This window comes from Natator depressus, chromosome 17 (genome assembly GCF_965152275.1).
Source record: "Natator depressus isolate rNatDep1 chromosome 17, rNatDep2.hap1, whole genome shotgun sequence".
Classification (NCBI taxonomy): domain Eukaryota; kingdom Metazoa; phylum Chordata; order Testudines; family Cheloniidae; genus Natator; species Natator depressus.
In genome coordinates this window covers 19,903,290-19,925,451 of record NC_134250.1, presented here as the reverse complement: position 1 = coordinate 19,925,451, position 22,162 = coordinate 19,903,290, and the positions used below count along the sequence as shown (strand labels likewise).

Below are 22,162 nucleotides of genomic sequence, written 5' to 3'. Positions count from 1 at the left end.
TGTGGCTGTCATCCCAGGCATTCATGAAATCTTCCAGCCAGCCGTGAACTGCAGCATTGCTGCAGATATTATTCTAACCAGGCCATAAAAGGAAAACTAATCAGTGCAGTAAGATACTGGGCTGAATGGCGCTGGGCATGCGGCTGTGTATTTTAGAACAACCAGCTGTGCTTTGGTCTGCTCATAAGGGAGACAGAGCATAGGAAAAGACCTTTGCTGGGAAGAGACTTTAAGGTTAGGGTGACCAGGTGTCCGATTTTCACCCGGTCGAAAAGGGATCCTGGCAGCTCCGATCAACGACTTTTCCGGTTGGTGGCCTCCCTGCTAACCTCCACGCCGCGCGGTTCCTGGGAAGCAGCTGCCATGTTGTCCCCCCAATGGGAACTGCGGGGCCAGCACTGCGGACAGGGCAGCGCCTCGAGCCGCCTGGCAGCGCCTCCGCGTAGGAGACGGAAGTGGGGGGACATGGCGGCTGCTTGAGGTAAGCGCTGCCCAGAGCCTGCATGCCTGATACCCCCCCCCCCGTGCCCCAACCCCCTGCCTCAGCCCTCATCCCCCTCCTGCCCTCCAAACCCCTCAACCCCAGTCCCACCCCAGAGCCCGTACCCCCAGCTGGAGCCCTCACATCCCCCACACTCCAGCCCCATGCTCCAGCCCAGAGTCCCCTCCTGCCCTTTGAACCTGTCGGTCCCAGCCCAGAGCACTCTCCTACACTGGAAACCCTTCATCCCCAGCCCCACCCCAGAGTCTGCACCCCCAGCTGGAGCCCTCATGCCCCCCCCCATACCCTAACCCACTGCCTCAGCCTGGAGCCCCCTCCCGCACTCTGAACTCATTTCTGGCCCCACTCCGGAGCCCGCGCCCCCCAGGCGGAGCCCTCAACCCCTCCCGCACCTGAGCCCCCTGAGCCAGCCCGGTGAAAATGAGCAAGTGATTGAGGGTGAGGAGAGCAAGCGACAGCAGGGTGCGGGGGTGGAGTGAGTGGGGGGTGGGGCCTCGGCAAAGGGGCAGGGCCAGGATGTTCAGTTTTGTGTGAGTAGAAAGTTGGCAACCCCATCTAAGGTCAGGGGGCAGCTCACACAACCCAGAAGCCGGGGGCTGGATGGGGATCTTGGTTTGCTGCATTTGAAATTTCTACACGAAGGAAGATTCTTACCTCACTGCTTCTATGAACTGTGCAGACGTGGGTCCACTAGGAGCTGGCTTATCAAAGTAGCCATACTTCTCCAGGAACATCTGCCATCAAAGGAAAAACAGGAAGAGAGAAAACTAAGTCATAGCTGAAGCACAATTGGGAGGAAAAAAAAAGCCTGAAAATATTAACAGTTGCTCATCTGCACTTGATTGCTTGGGACACAACGTTCACGTCTGGAAATAGTGCAGCAAAACCAGGCCCACCTAGGAGTACACAGTTGCGTGGATGTTGCTTACTTGTGATTTTCGTGGGGACAGAAGTCACAGAACTGAGATCTTCCCGTCCCAAAAGCATCAGCCTCTACCACTTTGAGCTAAAAGGGACTCTTCTTTCTCTGCTGGCACTATAGGCCTCATGACATTATTGGGCCATTCTGATTCCAGCCAGCGGAGGGCAGTAGTTTTCGCACTGCCACATACATGCACCCGTTCATTACAATACACTGCCAACATTTTTGAGAGCCACTGAGTTTTTGGAAATACTGCAACGTGCCTCTCAAACAGAGAGCTCTGGGCACAGCCTGCCGACCACACAGCCCATAGCCAAAGTTCACCAAGTGTCCTGAAATGGTTCTAAGCCTCTGAGGGACGAGGAAGACGCCGGATGTCGATCAGCTCCATTCTGCGCCCTACAAAGTCAATGGCAAGACTCCCATGGCCTTCAGTGGGGGAAAGGATCCAGCACAGGAGAGATTTGTGGCCACAGTAAAGTTGTGTGTGCAAGGTCTTCTGCTGCAAAGGAACCAGGTGCATCACTGGAGAGGGAACATGCTCTCATGGCATTCTCTGCTCTGCAAACAGGGAGTTCTGTTTTCCAGATTGTTCTTTAATTATTAATTATTTAAATAAAGGGACCTCGTCAGGTCAGACTTGGTCCAACATACAAGATGCATAGAAAAGTTCTCAGGAAATTGTCTCCCATCCTAGTGGAAACAATTTCATTAGACAACCAACCTCCCCGGCTAGCAATGAGAACCAGAGAGCGTAACTGATGGGAAACTGAAGTGAGACCAACTGGGCTGTTTTCATGATCCAAGGTGTCACCAATACATTTGGGTGGGTGGGTTAAGCAGGGTGGATGTAGATATTTTGTTTTAAACTATATATTTGTGGTGTCCTGAGGACCATGTTGGATTTGCAAGCTATCATTTTAAGGGGAGAAGGGGCTCCTGGTCTTGCTTGCAGGCTAGAGGGCTCTGCAGTGAAGCTTGTGATGAGAGTCAGGCTGGAAAGTTATGCCTCCCTGCCCCCAGGGAGCAGCCTGTTTTGTCTCTCCTATTTTTGGGTTCTTGTGTAGTTCTCTCTGAATTCTGAGAAATAAAGTGATGTTACATTGCAACCTTTCAGCAAGAGTATTTACGGTTTTATCTCACTTTCTTATGTGTATGCTGTCAAACATAACAATGGCTTTTAACTACTATTTACCTTACACCTCCCCAGTTCCTGGACAGGCAAGTTACACTCTGTCGCATTAACATCCCATCCTTTTTGGTGTCTGCCATGACAGGCCATAACCCTGCACCCGCAATGGGAGCTTTGACACTGAATTCAACGTGAGCAGGATCAGGGCCTAGTTGTCGCAACTCCCTTTGGCGAGTCCATTCCAGCCTCCAGTTGCTATGGCTACGAGCAGATCTGGGATTTCTTGCTCCATCACATTTAGCCTGTGAGATGAACAGTTCCCTCCCTTCACTCCTCAGAATTGTTTATAGCTGCCTTCCTTCAGTCTTCTCCTTCCCAGGCTATAATCTCAGTTTCTTCAGACTCTCTTCTCAGAGGCCTTCTTCTCCAGCACTGTCCTTCACTACAGTGGGTCTAAGACAGGCTAGAGCTTTCACCACGAGATCTGGGTTCAATTCTCAGCTCTGCCACAGACTTACGGGGGTGGGGGGTGATTAACACAGCAACATGACTGATACTACCATTAACTCAAATCTGACTTAAACAGAGTCTGTTGCGGACAGAGTTACATCATTAAAAGCCTTTGCACAGACCCAGTTATACCGGTATCGATCATTTTGCTCTGCTGAATCAGAAAAGGCTATACTGATTCAAAAGCTTTTAGACCACAAGTGCGTCTAGCCTCGGGGTTTTTGCCCCTTTAACTTTACCAGCATACCTGAAACAGAAACATTTTTCAGTGTAGACAAGACCATGGTGTCCTCGTGCCTCAATTCCCCATCTGTACAATGGGGATCCTGCCCGGCCTCCCAGGGAGGTTGTGAGGACGAATCCATCCATGGTAGTGAGGCGCTCAGGTCCTCAGGTTTCCAATTATTGTTCCTAGGTGTCTGACTTTAAATTCATTAGCACTGAATCTCATCTCACTGCACGCAGCCCTCGCGCTTCTGATCAATTCGGGTGACTTTGCTGTTTGGCTCGGTCTTTGTGAGCAATCGCTTTCAGGGAAAGCCAAGCCGTTTCCGTTACATGCTATCCTAGCATGCTACAAAGAGAGCTCATTTCTCATTAATCCAGCTTCTAGCCAAGACTCAGCAGAGACCAGCAGACTCCCAGAGGCTGTTCCATCTCTGTTCTCTCCGGTACTCCCCTTTCCTTATCAGCATTCCTGGAGTAAATACACCTGAGTTGAGGGGGGGGAAATGCAGGCAGACCACAGATTTCATCATATAGCCCTGCCAGAGACTGTGTCTTTCCAGTTGTGATATACAACACCTGGTATAGCCAAACACACACAAAACGTTAGAGACACAAGGTGGGCACGGTGATCTCTTTTATTGGCCCAACCTCTGTTGGTGAGAGAGCCGAGTTTCAAGAAGAGATCTGTCTCGCTGGAAAGCTTCTCTCTCTCAGCAACAGAAGTTGGGCCAACAAAAACCATCACCTCACTCACCTTGTCTCTCTAAGATCCTAGGACTGACACGGCTACAACCACACAGCATAGAAAAAAAATGTCTGAGGAATAAGACGGTTTCTCTCCCCTCCCCTCCCCTCTTTAACACCTATGCCTTTGTATTTGTTACTCCGCAGATGAACTCAGATCACCACCAGTTACTTGTATGGTGCTTGCTGGTCTTATTTCCAATTGTTTCATTACACCCAAAGGTGCAATGCAGCACAAATGGAAAGCCGACGCCCCCGATACAAAAAGTGCACGGTCTTATTACAATACTGTTATGCCACAACGTATTTCCAATCAGAGAGTCTAAAAGCCCTTTACAAACATTCAAAGGGATACTCGGTTTTAAAAAAAAGTCACGTTTTAAGCACATTCCCGTGTGTGTGCTTTAATAATACCCCAAATTCTTAAAACGGGGAGGGGGGGAAATCTAATGTATTTTTCTCTACAAAGGGCTTGTCTGTAGTTGAAAGTTAACTGCAATTTAAGTAGGGTGTGAATTTAAAGCACAGTCGCTATTCTGGAGTAATTGTGTGGGTCAACAAGGTCTCATGCTGTGTGTGAAGCGCTTGTCTCTATGGAGAGTTACTCCAGAATCGCTATTCCTGATTAACTCTCGGTTTGGATGCTTTTATTCCAGAGTGCCATATTCCAAATCAGTTTAATCCACAAAGTGGGGTTAATCAGGAATAGCTGTGCTGCTTTAAATTCATACTGTGCCTAATCTGAATTAGCTTCCCAGCATATACAAGCCCTTAAAATGTTCTGGATTTCACTCCGCTTTGAAAATGAAACTAGGCTTGTCACCTTCCCTTTAGTTTCTGGTCAGTTTCACTTGCCAGCTCTCATGGGAGGAAATATTTGGGTTGTAAACACAGCAGGGGAATGTTTATTTTTAAATGGTTTCCATTCTTACTCTGGGGACCAGTTATGTAATCAATTGCACAGACCCTGGATAGAGCATGATTAGTCCTTGTGGGTGACATTCACTCCTGCAAGGAGAGGTGGCGAATAGAGCCCTGCAAATCCACAGATATTTGCGGACCTTTTTTGCGGATCATTGATCAGATGCAGATACAAACCTCTAGTAGTGAAATGGATATAGGTTTTATGCTGGCCATCCACAAAGGGGTGAGTTCTGCTTTGTGTGTATAGTTCTCTGGCTCTGCATGGCAATTATCAGACATTGAACACGACAAGGGTCCAGGTCCTCAAAGGTATTTAGGCACCTAATTCCCACTGAAATCAATGGAATGCAGGTGCCTAAATACCTTTGGGGATCGGGGGCAAGGTCCCTGCACCAGAGACCTTTGACTATAACAATGGAACCCAAGAATCCTGACTCTCAGCCACCTCTGCTCTAACCAATAGACAACACAGCCTCTAGAATTGCCACAGCTCTGAACCCCCACCCCGGAGAATACAAATAGGGGGATTTTATGTCACTTGATCAAAACAAGATGATTAAATCTCATTACAGCTACAGTTTAAAGTTACTAGGCAGAGCTAGAAGCCATCATTAAAAGTTTCGCAATGCTAGGAAAGTTTTAGCCCCCACCCCACCCCGTCCGCTGCCACAGAAGGGGAAATTCTATTTTCCATGCAATATAAAAAGCAGCAGGAAATGAATAGTGGAGCATTAAAGGAGAACATGCCCAGCACTCCCTCTGCACCGGAGAATGGAGCAAAACAAGAGGGAAATTCTTCTGGCTGGTTCAAAGCCAGAGCTGCTCACAGAAGGCAGCAAGTGCCCCAGGGAGCAGGTCAAGCCAGGGCAGGAAGGACTTACTATGCACAGGGCTGAGGATGCTGCGGGGGAGGGGATTCATGGGGTGAAAGTGGCGAAGGTATTTGACCCTTTCAGGTCCTGACACGGATGCTCACTGACAAAGGAGCACACCCCTAAAAGGTGGCCTGTATTATCCCATTTGGCAGACAGGGAGACTGAGGCAGGGAAGTGAAATGGTGTAGCCTCTCTGTGTCTTGGTTCCTTATCCATAGGACAAGGAGAACAGCCCTGCCCTGCCCCACAGGGGTGCTGTGAAGATAAATACACCAAAGAGCATGAGGCACTCAGGCCCAGATCCTCAAAGGTATATAGGCACCTAAGGACCATTGATTTCAATGGGAACTTGGCAGTTGGCACTTTCATACCTTTGAGGAGCTGGGGACTCGGGTACTAAGGCAATGGGGGCCTTGTAAGTACCTATGATAGAGATCCTGCTTTCCTGGTCAGGGCCTGACCCAAAGCCCATTGAAGCCAATTAGGCCTTTATGGCAGAGGCTTCAGCCCTGGAGCAGACAGCCCACCCACTGCTGTTCCCATGAACGACTTTCATGAAGCTTGGCCCTGGTTGCCTGCAGCTGGAAGGGAAGACAAAGCTGCAACGTCCTGGCCTCGCCTCGGATAACACTCCAAGAGAGCAAGAGTTCCCGCCGGGGAAAACATCCCTATGGACACTTCAGGCCGAGGGCAAGGTGTTTCCTCACTTGAAAGTGTCCATAGGCAAGAAGCAAATACCATTTGAATTTCCTCCCCTTGGAAACCACAATTAGAAGCAGCAGATTTTAGTTGCAGGTTGAATCCTTAACCCCAAGACAATGGGACTTCAGGCAGATCGTAATTGTTTTAGATCAGAAACACTCCGAAAGCCCTTCTCCCTCGTTTGAATTATAATTTCAGCTGGATGCCAAGTCCTTTGGACCTCAGCCTCTCTCCGCTATCGGTCCCACCTGGCACAACTCAGAAATCTACAAGGAACCTATTTTTGTATCTCCCTTTCCCCGTCACAGTGGATAAAGTGGCTGCCACGCAAGCGAATCCACGTGCATTCCAATTCAGCAGTTAAACCAATGAGTTCCCTCCTGCAAGGTCAGCGTTACCAATGGCTAGCATAGTAAACAATTTGTACAGTGGGGGGCGGGGCTGAGAGCCACTGAACCCATCTGTAAACCCTGGATATGATGGAAACCCCTTCAAGCCAGGGGGTGCAGCAGCCCCCCCAGCACCCCTACTTCCAGCACCCCTGCTTAGGGGCAGCGAAGACAAGCAGAGGGCCAATAGCGCCACTGAAAGTCAATGGGAGCTGCAAGTGCTCATCACCTCTGAAATGAAGGCCCTTAACTCCTGTGCCTCAGTTTCCCTCCAACAGGGATAACGATACTTACCTACTTCACAGGACTGATAAGGATTTAATTAACGTTTACAAAGCATGGCAAGATGCTTGGGTGAAGAGCGCTATAGGAGGATAAACACTGCGATGGTAGGATCCATGCTACGTGCATCACCCTAAGCTGTTCACTGCTTTCTAAACATGTGGTTTAGGGGGATGCAAAGACTTCTTGTTTGTCTATTTCCCACACTCCCAAGCTGCACTCTGGACGGCACAGCCTCTTGGAGTGAGTCCTCATGGATCTTTTTTCAAACACACATACGATACTTCAAGTACAGCCCTAGTTTCCTCCATCGCTGAAAAGGTACACGAACCAAGTTCAACGGAAAACGAGGTCCGAGATCGGTTAAACCAACACCCTGCTTTACTCTTCCTCCCATGCCACCCCTGCATATGAAATTCCTCCATAAGGAATGCGCTCTCCTGCATGTCCCTCAAGACCCACTCCAACATGAAATTAACCGACAACAGAATGATTGGAACAAAGATAGAACATGTAAGCTGTTTACATTTTGACCATATATTTTAAGCCTTTTCCAAGCTCTTCATGCTTTGTTTGTCTTCTTGACCTGCCTTTTCTGGGCAGGGACTGTGGGCTAGATCTTCAGCTGGTGTAAATGGAGTATCTTCATCAATTTCAGTGAACCAGACCTGCAACCGCACTATACCAACCTGGCCCAGTGGCTTCCTGCTTGTTTGGAAAGCACCAAGCGGAGCACGAGTGGTGCTGGAACACCAATAATACATAGTATATCCCTATAAAAATTAAATACATCTAGCCACCACGAGGAGGTTGAAATGTACACAGTTTCAGGCCTTTGTGTCATCTGTGCCATGTTATTTTCCGCTGAGCAATCAAAGAGATTCTTCTCAGTTGCTTTAATATTAAATAAATAAATTTCACATCAGCATAAACTAGAATTTCCCCTTTGCTCGTGAACTGTATGCCTCCCCCCTCCTTTTGTCTTCCGGCCTCCGCGCTCTGGCTACCGTACACTCCCTTCACTCAGCACGGACGCTGGGAAAATAATTGCCGTTGTAGACGCAGACAGCCTTCTCGGCTTTGCCCTGAGCGACTGCAACGACTTGCGACTGAGCCTGCATTCCCCGCTCGGTGGCCCAATGGTCATCTCGCTCACCCCCGGGAGAGGCAGGAGTCACTGTGGTGCAAGTGAAACCAGATGGGTTAAGGAGCTTGGGGGAGTTTTGCCAGCGTTCAGAATGAGGCTCTGACCTGACAAACACCCAAATACCTGCCAAACCAGTTTTCACACGCTGCTTTTTTTAAAAAGTATTAACGTTTGGGGGAAGGGGGGGCTTGGTTTTGTTTTTAAAGGGATATCAAGAGAGGAAAAAAATAGAATCCGTCACCATTAGTCAGAATAAAAGTCAGGAAAGCGAAATCGGACTGGTCCCAGAAGCTTTCGAATATTTGACTCCAGGGCGTTCTTTTCAGCAACAAGCAATGATTGTTTCATGACCCAGCTGTAAAGAAAGTTTGATTGTTCACGCTGCACATTCACATCTGTGACTCATGTAATTGCGTCGCAATTATCCACATGGAGGTTCACGTTCGTAGAACATCAGGGTTGGAAGGGACCTCAGGAGGTCATCTAGTCCCACTCCCTGCTCAAAGCAGGACCGATCCCCAATTTTTGCCCCAGATCCCTAAATGGCCCCCTCAAGGATTGACTCACAACCCTGGGTTTAGCAGGCCAATGCTCAAACCACTGAGCTATCTTTGAACTTTGACACCTCGGTGCGATCACTAGCCATTGTTAGCAGCTATGATCTAATGAGCCTTTTATTCCTCCTTAGATTACAGGATCAATAAAATTATGACTGTTATTCCTTACAGGAAATCGACTCATGACCTCTCCCTCCACCCCAGTGCTGCTTGTCCTCCTGTTAAGGGGGGAAATATACTGGTGCCAAATTGAAGGAATTATTCCAGCAGCAGAATTTTTTAAAACAGTTTAATTTAAATCTTTCACAAGGAAAGTTTGTGGGGGTGTCACTCTTATCAGAAATACAATAGCACCTACAGACCAGCATCCCATTGGGCGAGACCCTGCGTAGATACTTGGCAAGAGATAGCCCCTGGCCCAGAGAGCCCATGTCTCTGGGCACGTCTTCGCTACAGCCACTCTAGCAGGACAGCTACGGGGCTGCAGCTGGGCTGCCATGGTGTAGATGCTGCCGACAGCGACAGAAGGGGTTTTCCCGTCGAGGTCGTTAATCCACCACTGCGAGGCGGTAGCTAGATTTACAGAAGAATTCTTCCACCGACCTAGTTGTGTCTTTCCCCATGGGTTAGGACTCAGGGTGTGAAATTTCTCAGAGCGTGGAGCTAAATCCATCTAATCTTTAAACGGAGAGCAGGCCTAAGTGATTTGCACAAGGACAGTCGGTGGCCAAGCTGGGAGTGTAAACTAATCCATCCAAGTCCAGTGCCTTCCCCAGAAGGTCTTAGTTTTCAAGCAGCATTTTTCTTTCTTTGCCTATCTGTAAATTTCAAATATTATCCAAACATTTTCCCCCTCCCTTTGCATGTATATGCTGAAATTGACATTTATCGACGTGTGCTGATAAAACCTAACCCTTCCAAGCCTTGCTCTGATGAAAAGCCTCTGATGTGGGCAACGTGATAGATCCACGGTTCAATAAAGTGGGACATATTTGATTTCTGCCACTCCAACATCCCCTATTTCCTGCTGTGGTAGGAGTGCGAGGTTAGCCCCACAAGAGTGAGGTTTTGGGTAGGGTTGCCAAATGATTTTAAAAAAAAAATCACAATTAATTGTAAGATTAAAAAAAGTCATGATTAATCGCAGTTTTAAACAATAGCAGAATACCAATTTAAATTTATGATAAATATTTTTGGATGTTTTTCCTCCGTTTTCAAATAAATTGATTACAACACAGAATGCAAAGTGTGCTGTGTTCACTTTATATTATTCTTATTGATGATTGATTCTTAAATATTTGCACTGTGAAAAAGATAAACTACAGAAATAATATTTTTCAATTCACCTCATACAAGTACTGTAGTGCAATCTCTTTATTATGAAAGTGAAACTGACAAATGTAACTGGTTTTTTACATAACTGCGCTCAAAATCAAAACAATGTAAAACTTTAGAGCCTACAAGTCCACTCAGTCCTACTATTTGTTCAGCCAATCGCTCAGACAAACAAGTTTCTTTACATTTACGGGAGATAATGCTGCCTGCTTCTTATTTACAATGTCACCAGAAAAAGAGAACAGGCATTCACATGGCACTATTGTAGATGGCATTGCAAGGTATTTACATGCCAGATATGCTAAACATTCGCATGCCCCTTCATGCTTCAATCACCATTCCAGAGGACACACTTCCAAGCTGATGACGCTTGTTAAAAAAAAGAGAGTTAATTTCTGTTGGCAGCATCTAAGTCAGATGATGAAAATGAAGGTGCGTCGGTTTACACGGCTTTGCATCATTATCTTTTTTACCGTGCAAATATTTGTAATAAAAAAACAATAATATAAAGTTAGGGTGACCAGATGTCCCATTTTTAAAGGAACAGTCCTGTTTTTTGGGACTTTTTCTTATATAGCCATCTATTACCCCCCACCCCGTCCCGTTTTTTCCACAGTTGCTATCTGGTCACCCTATATAAAGTGAGCACTGTACACTTCACAGTCTGTGTTGTAATTGAAATCAATATATTTGAAAAGGTAGAAAAACATCCAGAAACATTTATGATACATTTAAATTGGTATTCTATTACTCTTTAACAGTGCGATTAAAACTGCGATTTTTTTTTTTAAATCTCGTTAATTTGTTTTGCGTTAATCGCTGGCATTAACTGCGATTAGTGGACAGCCCTCGTGTTTAGTTCCTTTAAAGGCAGCACCAATTCCACTGAAGCCGCATGATACAACAAGGGAGAGGGAACGCACACTACCTCTCACAACACAGCAGGCTAATCCCAGCACTCGATAACAAACAAAAATACAAAATCCACTCCTGCCCGTGCTGGCAAGCTCAATTTTACACACATGGACTGAGTGGCTACGTTGGAGGAGCTACTATACCAAGTGAAGGCAGATTTAGGAATATTTTGGAGGACTTCTCAGCACATATAAATATTCCTAGGGAAGTACATTCATGACTGAGCATGTGAAGGGGGAGAGAAACGGGAGCCAGACACCACGGCGATATTGGGGGAGGAGGTATAAAAAATTCCTCAGTGAGGTTTCAGCTATGCCTTACATTCTCTCTCACTTCTCCGACTACCCTTTATGCATCCGATGAAGTGAGCTGTAGCTCACGAAAGCTTATGCTCAAATAAATTGGTTAGTCTCTAAGGTGACACAAGTATTCCCACCCTTTCTCTGCCTTTCTTTTCTAAACAATCTTTCTGCCTATTTCTAATGGCTTTGTGGTGTTTCCTTCGTCAAGCTACAGGGATTTTGTCATTTATTGTATTGTACACAGAGAGCCAGGTTCCGGAAAACACTTCCGCACGTGCTTACCTTTAAGCATGTGCTTAACTTTAATTGATGCCAATGGGACCGAAGCACACACCCCACTGTTTTAAGAAAGTCCCGCCGACTGCAAGGAGAATTGGCAAAGTGCTTCCCTGAATCAGCTAAACGTTGGCCAGTGCCCTCAGCATGGGACTGGGAGCCAACTCTCCCAAATTCGAATCCAATCTGAATCCACACCCTCCTTTTCTCCATGTGCATAGAGGGGATAATAACGGTTCAACATTCAGATATTTCAGATGTAGCTTTTCAACTTTATTTTTTATTGCCATCACAGTCACTACTAACACAAAGAAAACCAAAGGCCAAGCCAGGAAATAAAACAATTAACAATTTGCACACAAACTTGCACGTCTAGTTTATGTAGTCCAGTGTTACCTACTCCTGTGGTTTTAATGACAAGTCTCGCCAAATTTGATGTTTTTTCTTAAAACCTCAGCTTCTGGAGTCATGTGATTAATTCAGGATAATTATTATTATTGATACCACCACCACCTAGCTCTTAGATAACACGTTTCATCAGCAGATCTCAAAGCGCTCATCTCCACTTTCATGTAAAAACAAAAATAAACGTTGACGGTACTTACGTGGCCTGAGGGACTGTAGTATCTGAGCATGTCACACTTGAACATATTCATCCTTCCAACCGGCCGTGACGCAGTGCTATTATCCCCATTTTACAGATGCAGAACTGAGGCAGAGACTGACTACATGCCCAAGGCCACACAGGAAGTCAGTGGCAGAGCAGGGATTTGAATAGAGGATTCCCAAGTCCCAGGCCCTAAACACTGGTCCATCTTTCCTGTTTTTCTAACCCTCAGGACTGAGGGGAGGTGCTTAAAAATGTCACACACACACCTTAAGGCTCAAAACCCAGAGGGGAATAAAAAGAATCCAAAATTATTTATTTATTTCTAAATCTCATGATTTTATGCCAGTCTCACAATTTTAAGAGCTGGCTCACGGTTCTGGAGCAGTTGGGGTTGGCAATACCGATAATAATTGGGGGGATCGGGGGGGGGCGGGGGTGGAAACAGCTTCTCCCAGATCTTGTAGGTTATACTTTAAAACCATGCTGCTGCCTGGTTTTATGCACGTGCTTGATTTTAAAACCATGAGCAATCCCAGTTAACCCAATGGGACTCTACCCATGGTTTGAAAATTATGCATCTGTGTAAATCTTCACTGAATCAGAGCCCCCTTGAGAGGAACCTCAAAGCCCTAAAGGCTCCCTTTGTTCTGTGCCAAAATCTGACACCTAAATTCTCCAGAACGAACAGGAGGGGAGACCCCCGTTCAGTGCCATAAAGACAAAAATAAACTGAAACCCAAATAAAATGGCAAACTGACCCAGATAAAGAAATCCCCCAATTTCCCTTAGAGCCGATTTCAGTTGGTCTCTCAAGTAGCCCCGTTTTGTTCTAGGGCGAAGGATAGCGGGATCTCCCCATGGGCCCCCCGGGATCCCCGCAGCCCCCCAGAGCTCCCCAGGATCCCCGCAGCCCCCCGGGATCCCCACAGCCCCCCAGAGCCCCCCGGGATCCCCGCAGCCCCCCGGGATCCCTCTGCCCCTCCCCAGGGCGCCCTGCCCCGCGCACCCCGGAGTCCCCCCGGGCTGGGCAGCTCCCCCCGCCCCGCCCCAGCCCCTCACCTCGGCGGCCCCCCGCTCCAGGCTGGCCCCCGGGCCGGGCGGCGCCAGCAGCAGGAGCCCCAGGGCCAGGGCAGCCAGGGCGGCAGCCGCCTCCATCCCCGTGCGCTCCGCCGGCCGCTCTGGCGCCTCGCCCCGGGAGCAGCCCGGCCGGGCTCGCCAGCTGGGGCAGGGCTCGGCACGCCCGGCCGAGGCGAGCTGCCTGGGCGGGGCTCGGCTCGCCGCCCCCGCTGGGGCTGGTCCCGGCCCCGGGGCTCTGGCAGATCCGCCGGCAGCAGCGTGCGGGGACCAGCTGGAAGCCACGATTCTGCTGGGTCTGTGCCCCCAAACTTTGGCCAAGTTCCCCCCTGGCTTCAGCCGCTGCGCCCCATAAACCCGCCTCGCCGCTGTGGGCCCCCCGCCCCCGGTGCCCCGCCGGGCTCCTCGGAGCTCGGATGAACCGAAGGGGATGAGAGGCGACCTTTGGAAGGTGCCAGGGCCCGGCCCGGCCCCTGCTGGCCGATGCACCCAGCTCCTCTGCAGGGCACTTGTCCTCAAGTTAGTTCTGCCAACCCCTTTCCCCCCAGGTTCCCAGTCTAGACCCGAAGAAGAGCTGGGTGTGAGCTGGCCAGCCTGTCTTTGTTGGTCCAGTCCAAGCTATTACCCCACCCGCCTGGTCTCTGGGGGATACATGGAGACAGGATGGACCTGGAACACAGCTGGGCCAAGAAGGGATGTTTTGGGTCCCTGGCAATTCTGAAATTTTAAACAAATATATATATTATATATGGTTTGCGGTCAAACCCAAGCAGGGATATTTTTGAATCAAAAGGTTGACACATTTTGTTTGAGATCAACCGGAATGTTGCATGGTGACTTTCGATCATGATCCTTTAACAAAATTAAAGGAAATTTTGAAACAGAGAGACATTTTGAATGCCCAAATCAAACCCTTGAGGGGTTTTCTTTTCTTTTCTTTCTTTCGGGGGGAGGGGGCACGGAAAACAATTGGGCACCGTGGACACAAATTCACAACACACTGTGGGGTAGGTGAATCTGCAAAAAGCTTTTGGCTAAAAACATGGCCTAGCTCTCCTCTGGTGGCACAGGGCCCTGCCCTGGCTCTGCATACAGCCACGGGCTTTGTGGGGGAACAACACCGTGCCCATTTCACCTTGCCCCCCACTTCCTCAACAGAACAGTCTGGCAGACGCTCCAGGCAGCCCCTTTCCAGGGCAGTTTGCACCAAGATTTAGGTGTATCGCTCTGGCCCGGCTGGAGGTCCAAGTATCTCCTCTGCAGATGTGTTCATTTAAGCTAGGCGTGGCTCCAACCCCTTCCAGCTCATTAATGAAGATGTTAAATAAAACCAGACCCAATCCCGGCCCCTCCACACCTAGGGGCACTGCAGAGAGCCAGTAGCAAGCTACCAGAATTCACGCCACGCTCCAGCCTTACATCATTATTGTTTGTGAGTTTCTATAGCAGCTGAAGTCTCTGACGCTGAGACCCCCTTGCACTACGTGCTGTACACACATATAGCAGGAGACAATCCTGATGCATTTCCAGTATAAAGAGGAAGAGGAAGTTTTATCAGCCCCTTTTACAGATGGGGAAACTGAGGCACCGGGAGATTATTATTTTTTAATGACCAGTCCAAGGAGGTCAGAGCTGAAAGTTGAATGCAGTCCATTGAGTCTCTTACCCATGAGACCATCCTTCATCTCAAGGAATTCCTAACCTGCTTTCAAGACTTTACCCAGCCCTTTGTTCCGACTTTTATCCACCACGGACTAGTAACCTGGGAACAACAGCGACATGGGGTTAAGAAGCCCTGATCAAAAGTCTAACTCTTGTGTGTCTTTTGCAACTCAGGGCATGTCTATACTGCAGCTGGGGGTGTCACGTCCCCCTTGGAGAGACATACCTGCGTTAGGTCTGACTGAGCCAGCATGCTAAAAATCACAGCGTGGCAACAGCTGCACAGGGAGCCAGAGGGGCTAACCACCCTGAGGCCAATCCTGTTTGAAACCCTAGGTCCATCCTGGGGGCGGTTACCCCATTGTGCCCCCCCCCGCACCCAGCTGCAGTGTAGGCGAACCCACAGGCTCATTGCAACTGACTCGCTCAAATTTTTTCCTTTCCCCCCTTTTCTAGTCCTCCCCACGCTGACTCTCGCTGAGCCTGTCCTGCTCCCATCTACCCGTCCCGCCCTGCAGACAGTGGGCTCGCTTCCCAAGATTTCTGCACAATTGCAGCTCCTAGAAACTCATTTGGATGGAGAATACAGGGAGGCCCACCTCAGTTTGAAGGGTTCCAAGGCCCATTAGTCGGTCTCAGGAGAGGGCCACCTACGATTGATGCCAAAGTAGCACCAGTTTATATAGGCCACATCAACGCCCATCCCAACTGAAAACAATAGCCAGCCTCTGATTCTCCCAGCGCGCCTTGCCTGATGTTTGTCTGTCGTACAGATTGCCGGCTTGCAGGCCACAGAAGTGATTTAAAGGAAGAGAGAGGGGAGACCCTGGTGCTGCAGGATATCGGAGGCTGAGCGATAGCCGGCCCAAAGACAGGAAACGAAGGGAGTGGCGAGGCTGGAATTGGGGCAGACGCTCAGATGCCGGGGCAATGAGCCTGAATGCCTGGAGGGGCGAGGTGGGATATCGTAAGAGACCAGGGCCAAGATGCGGGAGTGGGTGGTTCAGTGGAATATTTGGTGTCCGTTTACCGGCACAGCCAAGCGGATACAAGATCAGAATGTTCCTCAGGGCACTTCTAAGCAACAGTCCCTTTAGCAGCAAAAAAAAAAAAAAGTCTCCTACACATGCATCAGTGTGTGAGACGGCTTGAGGAAGTAACCGTCCATCTGCTGTTTCACTTGAGAATACAACTATGGGAAAGTGACTGGCTTAGGTCCAAACAAAGCAGGAAACTCCATCCTCACATTACCCCGCTGCGCAGAGGTGTCTGGAAAAGCACCTGCACCAGGGCCCCCTAATGACTCAAGAAATGTGTGAACCTTCTAACTGCATTTCCTGGGTTTCCTTTCTGTGATTTTTAGGAGGCTGGTGTCTGACCCATGCCGAAGCTGGGTCAAGGAGCTGGCCTTGAGCTCAAGGCTGAGTCAGGGGCCCAGGCTCAAGTCTGGATTCTAGAAAGCCCAGGTCTGAAAAGCTGCTGCTCAAGAGATTTTGGCCCCTAAAACCAGAAACGTGAGATCAGCTGCTCCTGTGAGAGCGATGGTTCTTTCAAGAATTTGGACACAGCTGAACTTGCCCTAAAGACCCTTTCAGGTTCAGGATCAAACTCAGAACTGCAATGTAGGGTGGGAATTACATCCAGGAATTTGAACCCTGCCACTTTTCCTTCTTCCCCAAACTGAGAGAGACTCAGGTTCAAGGCTTTAAACAGTTTTCATCATACAAGATCCCAAAGAATATTGCAAATTACCTAGACCCAGGAATCAATTAACCTAGCATGGAAATGCAGCCACCTCTTGGGAGGAGAACAGCAGCCAGGCAACCAACACGCTATAGAGCAGCACCGGGAGGGGAAGTTTGGCCACAGACACCCGTACAATAGCACCACAACCTCTTGAACATCCGTACAGGGCCTTGTTTCCAGAAGATCGTAACTGCAGGGACTTCAAATTCTCCTTTTCTCCCCCAGCAGCTGATGAGACTTCCAGAATTTGAATGTCTGATTCTAAGGTGGCTCGCATCCCAGTGCTTAGCCTGAACTGCGGCCTCTAGCATCATAATTGTAGCCTAAAAAACGTAATGGAGGGTAAAATACATCGCTTCTGCAGCCGTAAAGGTTTATGAAAATATACGGGGGGTGATGGCGTAGCAGTGCCGAGCACCAAATAAATCATCGTCTGTTTCCGGCGGGGGTGAGTTCAGGAAAAGTTTATAAACCAACATTATGAATCACTATCGGCCAAGCATTCCAGGCTCCTCTGTTTGTTATCTTGATAACAAAATGACAACAAGAATTACTCTTTGCCGGGCCTTCTGGCAGGTGGAATTGATGTGTAGGGATTAGATACATAACTTCCCGTTGCATTGTGATAACGTTTTCCCATTGGTCTCATGCACATAAGAAAAATCTTGATGAAAAGGAGCTCCTACATAGCAGCCGCTTTTCAAAGCTGGCCTTTCTCCCATCCACCAACAGAATGGTTAACAGCTGTTTAGCAATAGGAAGGGTTCAAGGCAATTTTAATGCAATTAAAAAAAATATCAAGTGGAAGGTGTTCATAGAATCATAGAATATCAGGGTTGGAAGGGAGCTCAGGAGGTCATTTTCAGGCTTTATTTTGCTTAAAATTTCCCAGGAATTTATCAGTGTTTATTATAATTTTTTTTAAAAAACAGGACAAAATTAACTGCATAGTTCTCTGGGTAAATATCAGGATTAACACTGGGGGATGGGAGGCCAGAAGAAAAACAACAAAGAGAGACAAGTGGGCCCAGAAGTAGAAAGGGAGTCATCTCCTCATGCTACCTCCTCCAACTCTTCCTTTTCTGGGCCCACTTCAGTTCGGCAACCTGACCAGGTTACTGAGCCCCCATCTCTCCTTCCACAGCAGAGAGCCGGCTCCAGGGAGTTACTGCACTTCTGTTTTTATGACTCAAGTACCCACCTGCACAGGTGCGTATCTTCCACTACCGTACCTTACTTTAATAGACAACCTTGCATTTGCACTTAGACTAATTTATTAACATAAGCACACCTACCTAATGTAATGGATTGGATTTCCTTAACGTGATCAGTATTTTCATGTACCTGAGTGGCCAAAATTCAGGGAGAAATCAGTACAACCCAATAGCGGGATTTGTAAAACCCAAGGTAAAAATTGGTAACCCAAAAACGAGGGGCCTTACCCATACCCAGTGTAACCTTGGGTTAGCACTGACACGGCTCGATTTGACCCATCGAGCTGAGTGGGAAAGGCAGTGTGTATCTTCCATCTCCTGAACCACACAGTTCCCAGAAGACTATTTTTAAATTAAAGCTATTTGAGTTATGCGTGCGTAAAAATAAGTAAAACACATCGCAAGCTTAGGCCCCTGATCCTGCAAGGGTTTATCCGCATGCTTCACTTTACGCACTGAGTCTCGCTTCATTGGAGCCAAAGGGAACTTTTCGGCGGGCCCGCAGTTAAGCAGGCACACAACCACTTATGCGGGATCAGGGCCTCGTCTGAATTACAGAAGGGTGTCAGAACTAAAAATTGAGGAGTTGTTTTTTTTTTTTTAAAAAGCCTGCTCGCACCCGAGAGCGAATTTGGACTGCTGTGTTGTTGCCAAGCTTGTATAACGAAACTGAGGGCAACCAAAATTGGGGCAGGAGCAGGTGCCACCTACTGGTGGAAACATAATAGATACCTGTGTCTTGGCTAATCTAGGTGTTTCTACTGGATGCAATCCTAGCTACACTGAAGTCAAAAGAATTTTGCCATTGGCTTCAACGGGGCCAGGATTTCACCCAGTGGCACAACCGTACAAGAGGTGCTGGGATAGTGTGTGACCAATATAGACAGCACTGAAATTGCTTGGCCTTGTGTTGAATTCTTAGCTATTTTTGTGGCATTACAAGTTCTGGAATTACTGCATCCCCGCTTTCTGTGCTGGCATCTCTCTGTGGTATGTAGTTATTTTATAAACTTGTTATTCCTCCTGGCAAGTGCCAGATGCATTTTTATAAATAATCTGTCACTGTTTCATAACAAGACCTTCCGAAACAACACCCCCGCTGGCCTTTTTAAAAATGGCAAAGTCTTTACATCTCTTGTGTTAGGTGCTGTACATGTAGGGATCGGGGGAGTGAAGGGGGAAGAACTAATCCTTACCCCAGAGCCCTCAAATCCATTTATTCCGCCAATCTTTCCCTACGTGATCTGTACAGGAGCTGTTGGCCTGTTTCTCTTTTTGGCTGCATTAATTATAAACTTGTCAGGACAGAAAGCTTTCCATCTTACAGCAGGCTGGCCTAACGGACAGCGCAGGCAACTAGAACTCAGGAGACCTGTACTCTATTCCTGGCTCAGCTAGTCACTTGTTGGGTCACTTTGGCCAAGTCAGGTCTCCTCTCAGTACGTCAGTTTCCTCAGCTGTAAAATCGTGATAATATACTAATCTCCTTTGTAAAGTTGCTGTGAAGTCTACTGATGAAAATTGCTACAGGAAGGCAGGGTATTATAAAAGCATATCTTTATTTACATAAGTCCATATAAAACCAGAAACCCTCCGCTGAACCCTTTAGGAGTTGCACTGATTTAGATTTGCAACTGCGCCGTAATTCTGGGAGTAAATGCAGGCAGCTTTCTAGCCTAGGTGCAAGACACTATAGGTTCAAAGAGCAGTAACCTGCTTAATTGGAAGGCAAAGAGTTAGCAGCTGTCGTTACCTTGTCTGGACAGCACAAGTCTGGACACAGCTCCTGGGCAGCTCCCAGCTATTCATTTTCCTTTTAGCTCGAAAACCAGAGGCCAATTCCTGCCTCATTAAATCTTGTTCCACTGATCTTCATCCAGTATCCACTGACGGACCTGGTAGGAGTGCTGTCATACTTAAACTTTCATCTGGGCTTTTGCACTGGTTACAAGACCCAAAAACACCACAATAAAAAACAAACAAGCCACTGTCTTTAATGCTGTATCTAAGCAAGACCAGCTAAGAGAGTGGATCTGCCATTAGAGCTAATGCTATCCTTCCCTGGCTGGCCGGCAAGTTTCCCACAAGACACAGCATTCAGCAAAAAATGTCCTTCATTTCATGAGAAAGGTGCAAAACATTGGTAGCAAAATTAGTGGTGCAGCCACCAATGCTAAATCCAACCCAAGCGACATGAAGTTTTCATTGCAAGAGTGGGAAGAATAAAGCTCCAGTTGTTGGCCTGGCCAGTTTAATTGGTCATTTACCTGCTTAGTAAGACAGATGGACTTCAGGCACCCAAGGCAGCATTAAGATTTATCATCCTGCACACGCCGCATCAGGCCATTTGAAAGCACAGATGCTCTTAACTAAGGGAAAGCGCTTAGGTCTCAGTGGGAGCTATTGAGACTGCACCTGATTTGAAATGAAAAAGGCAGGTAGCAGTGGTTTTAAATCTCAAAAGGTGGTGCGGGGGAGGGTGGCTATTAAGATACACTCATGCAATTTGGAAGCGTTTTTATGCCCAAAGAACTAACACCCTGTTCTGTTTCCTCTGCTTAGTTAAGTGACCAAGGCCCTTTTTGCCACTTCCTGCAATTCACTGTCCTTGCTTTGGCTCTTCCAAGGCAGCGCTTTCTACCTGAGTGAGGAGGTGCTGGTGTAGAGATCAATCTTCCTCCATCTTCTCTGTCAGCCCTGATATTCTATTTTCCTCCCCATTGCTCCCCTTGGCCAGGTGTGCTGCTTGCCCCTAAACTAGCCCAAGGGGCAAACAGCACTGCCTAGCCAGGTGAGCACGTGTGGTGGGGAGAAGGGGAAGATTTAAGTTTTATTCTTGCTAGTGGCGTATTTGACTTGATTCAAGCCATTCTATACCGAAGGGGTTTTTATTTGACGTGACAAGCTTCTCGCTAAACTCTAGATATGTGAACTCACCTTCCGCATGAGTTTATAATTATGTTGTCCTCCCACTAACCCAGCTGCTCATCAGCCTCGGCTCGTGTTCATTTGAGGCCCCAATCCTGCATGGAGAATTGTGCACATGGATCCATGCATCCACATAGAGCCCGAGGGCTTGAGATGGTAAGCTCTCTGCGACCAGGATTCCATCTATCAGGAAGGCAAAAATCACAGTGCACAGCTATGGAGCTCTGTGGGTAATAAACAACTCTGCCTGTGTATTTTGGACTGGCCCTAGCCAGTCAAAGCCAAGACAATTTACAAACTAGGAAACCTCAGTTTGTTCAGGGTATTTTTTTTAAGGGGGGGGGGCGGTTTGGTTAGCACTTATGCTGCAACAAGATTGCAATCACATGAGCACAGGAATTTACAACACAGACTGCCTAGCTCAATGGTGTTGCATACTTAAGGCCTAAACCAAAAAAGTAAATCTACAATCTACAAGAAGCCATAGAGCAAACGTCTGTTTGACTAACATGGCAACGCCGCCTGCACAGAAACACCAAAGCAGATTGGTGCTCACCGGCTCCAGTCTTGATGTAGTTCAGGGGAAATACGTAACACCTAAAGGGGTGAAAATGGGAAGCGCTCATTTAGTTTTACGTTACCTCCCCCTCCACTATATGTTCCATTCCATGCATCCGATCAAGTGGGCTGTAGCCTACGAAAGCTTATGCTCTAATACATTTGTTAGTCTCGAAGGTGCCACAAGTCCTCCCGTTCTTTTTGCGGATACAGACCAACACGGCTGCTACTCTGAAGCCTGTCTTCTGGCAGTGGCCAGTGCCAGCTGCCCCAGAGGGAATGAACAGAACAGGTCATCATCAAGTGATCCATCCCCTGTCACCCATTCCTACCTTCTGGCAAACAGAGGCTCGGGGACACATCCCTTGGGGACATAGAAAATGTCCAGCAACCATTCTGCTCTAAAAACGGACACTGAAAGGCATCGGTTAGATCTAAGAGTCATGGTATCTTTAGTGCCCATGCAGAATTGACAAGAGGTCTGTTTTTGAGATGATGCCTCAAAGATCCTCACACAGCAAAACTGCATCATACCCAATTGATCTACAAGACGAGGAGGCTGATCCTGTCAATATTCTACTCTGTTACTGGGAGGTTATCCTAAGATTACAAACACAGAATGTGCACC

The 22,162-nt window shown here is 47.9% G+C and overlaps 1 protein-coding gene across 2 annotated transcripts in view; it reads right to left on the bottom strand.

Moving 5' to 3' along the window:
- The window catches only part of MMP28 (matrix metallopeptidase 28), a 42,374-nt gene extending 28,848 nt beyond the window's left edge, over nucleotides 1–13,526 (bottom strand). Inside the window, exons 1-2 of one of the 2 annotated variants that reach the window (XM_074974844.1) lie at nucleotides 13,412–13,526; nucleotides 1,157–1,236 (exon numbers count right to left, since the gene is read on the bottom strand). In XM_074974844.1, the coding sequence (XP_074830945.1) occupies nucleotides 1,157–1,236; nucleotides 13,412–13,507 (176 nt within the window). In that variant the 5' untranslated portion in view covers nucleotides 13,508–13,526. Of the gene's footprint in view, nucleotides 1–1,156; nucleotides 1,237–12,347; nucleotides 12,467–13,411 lie in introns of those variants that run through there. The other variant, XM_074974845.1, reaches the window with a different exon arrangement.
- Nucleotides 13,527–22,162: the final 8,636 nt, after the last annotated feature.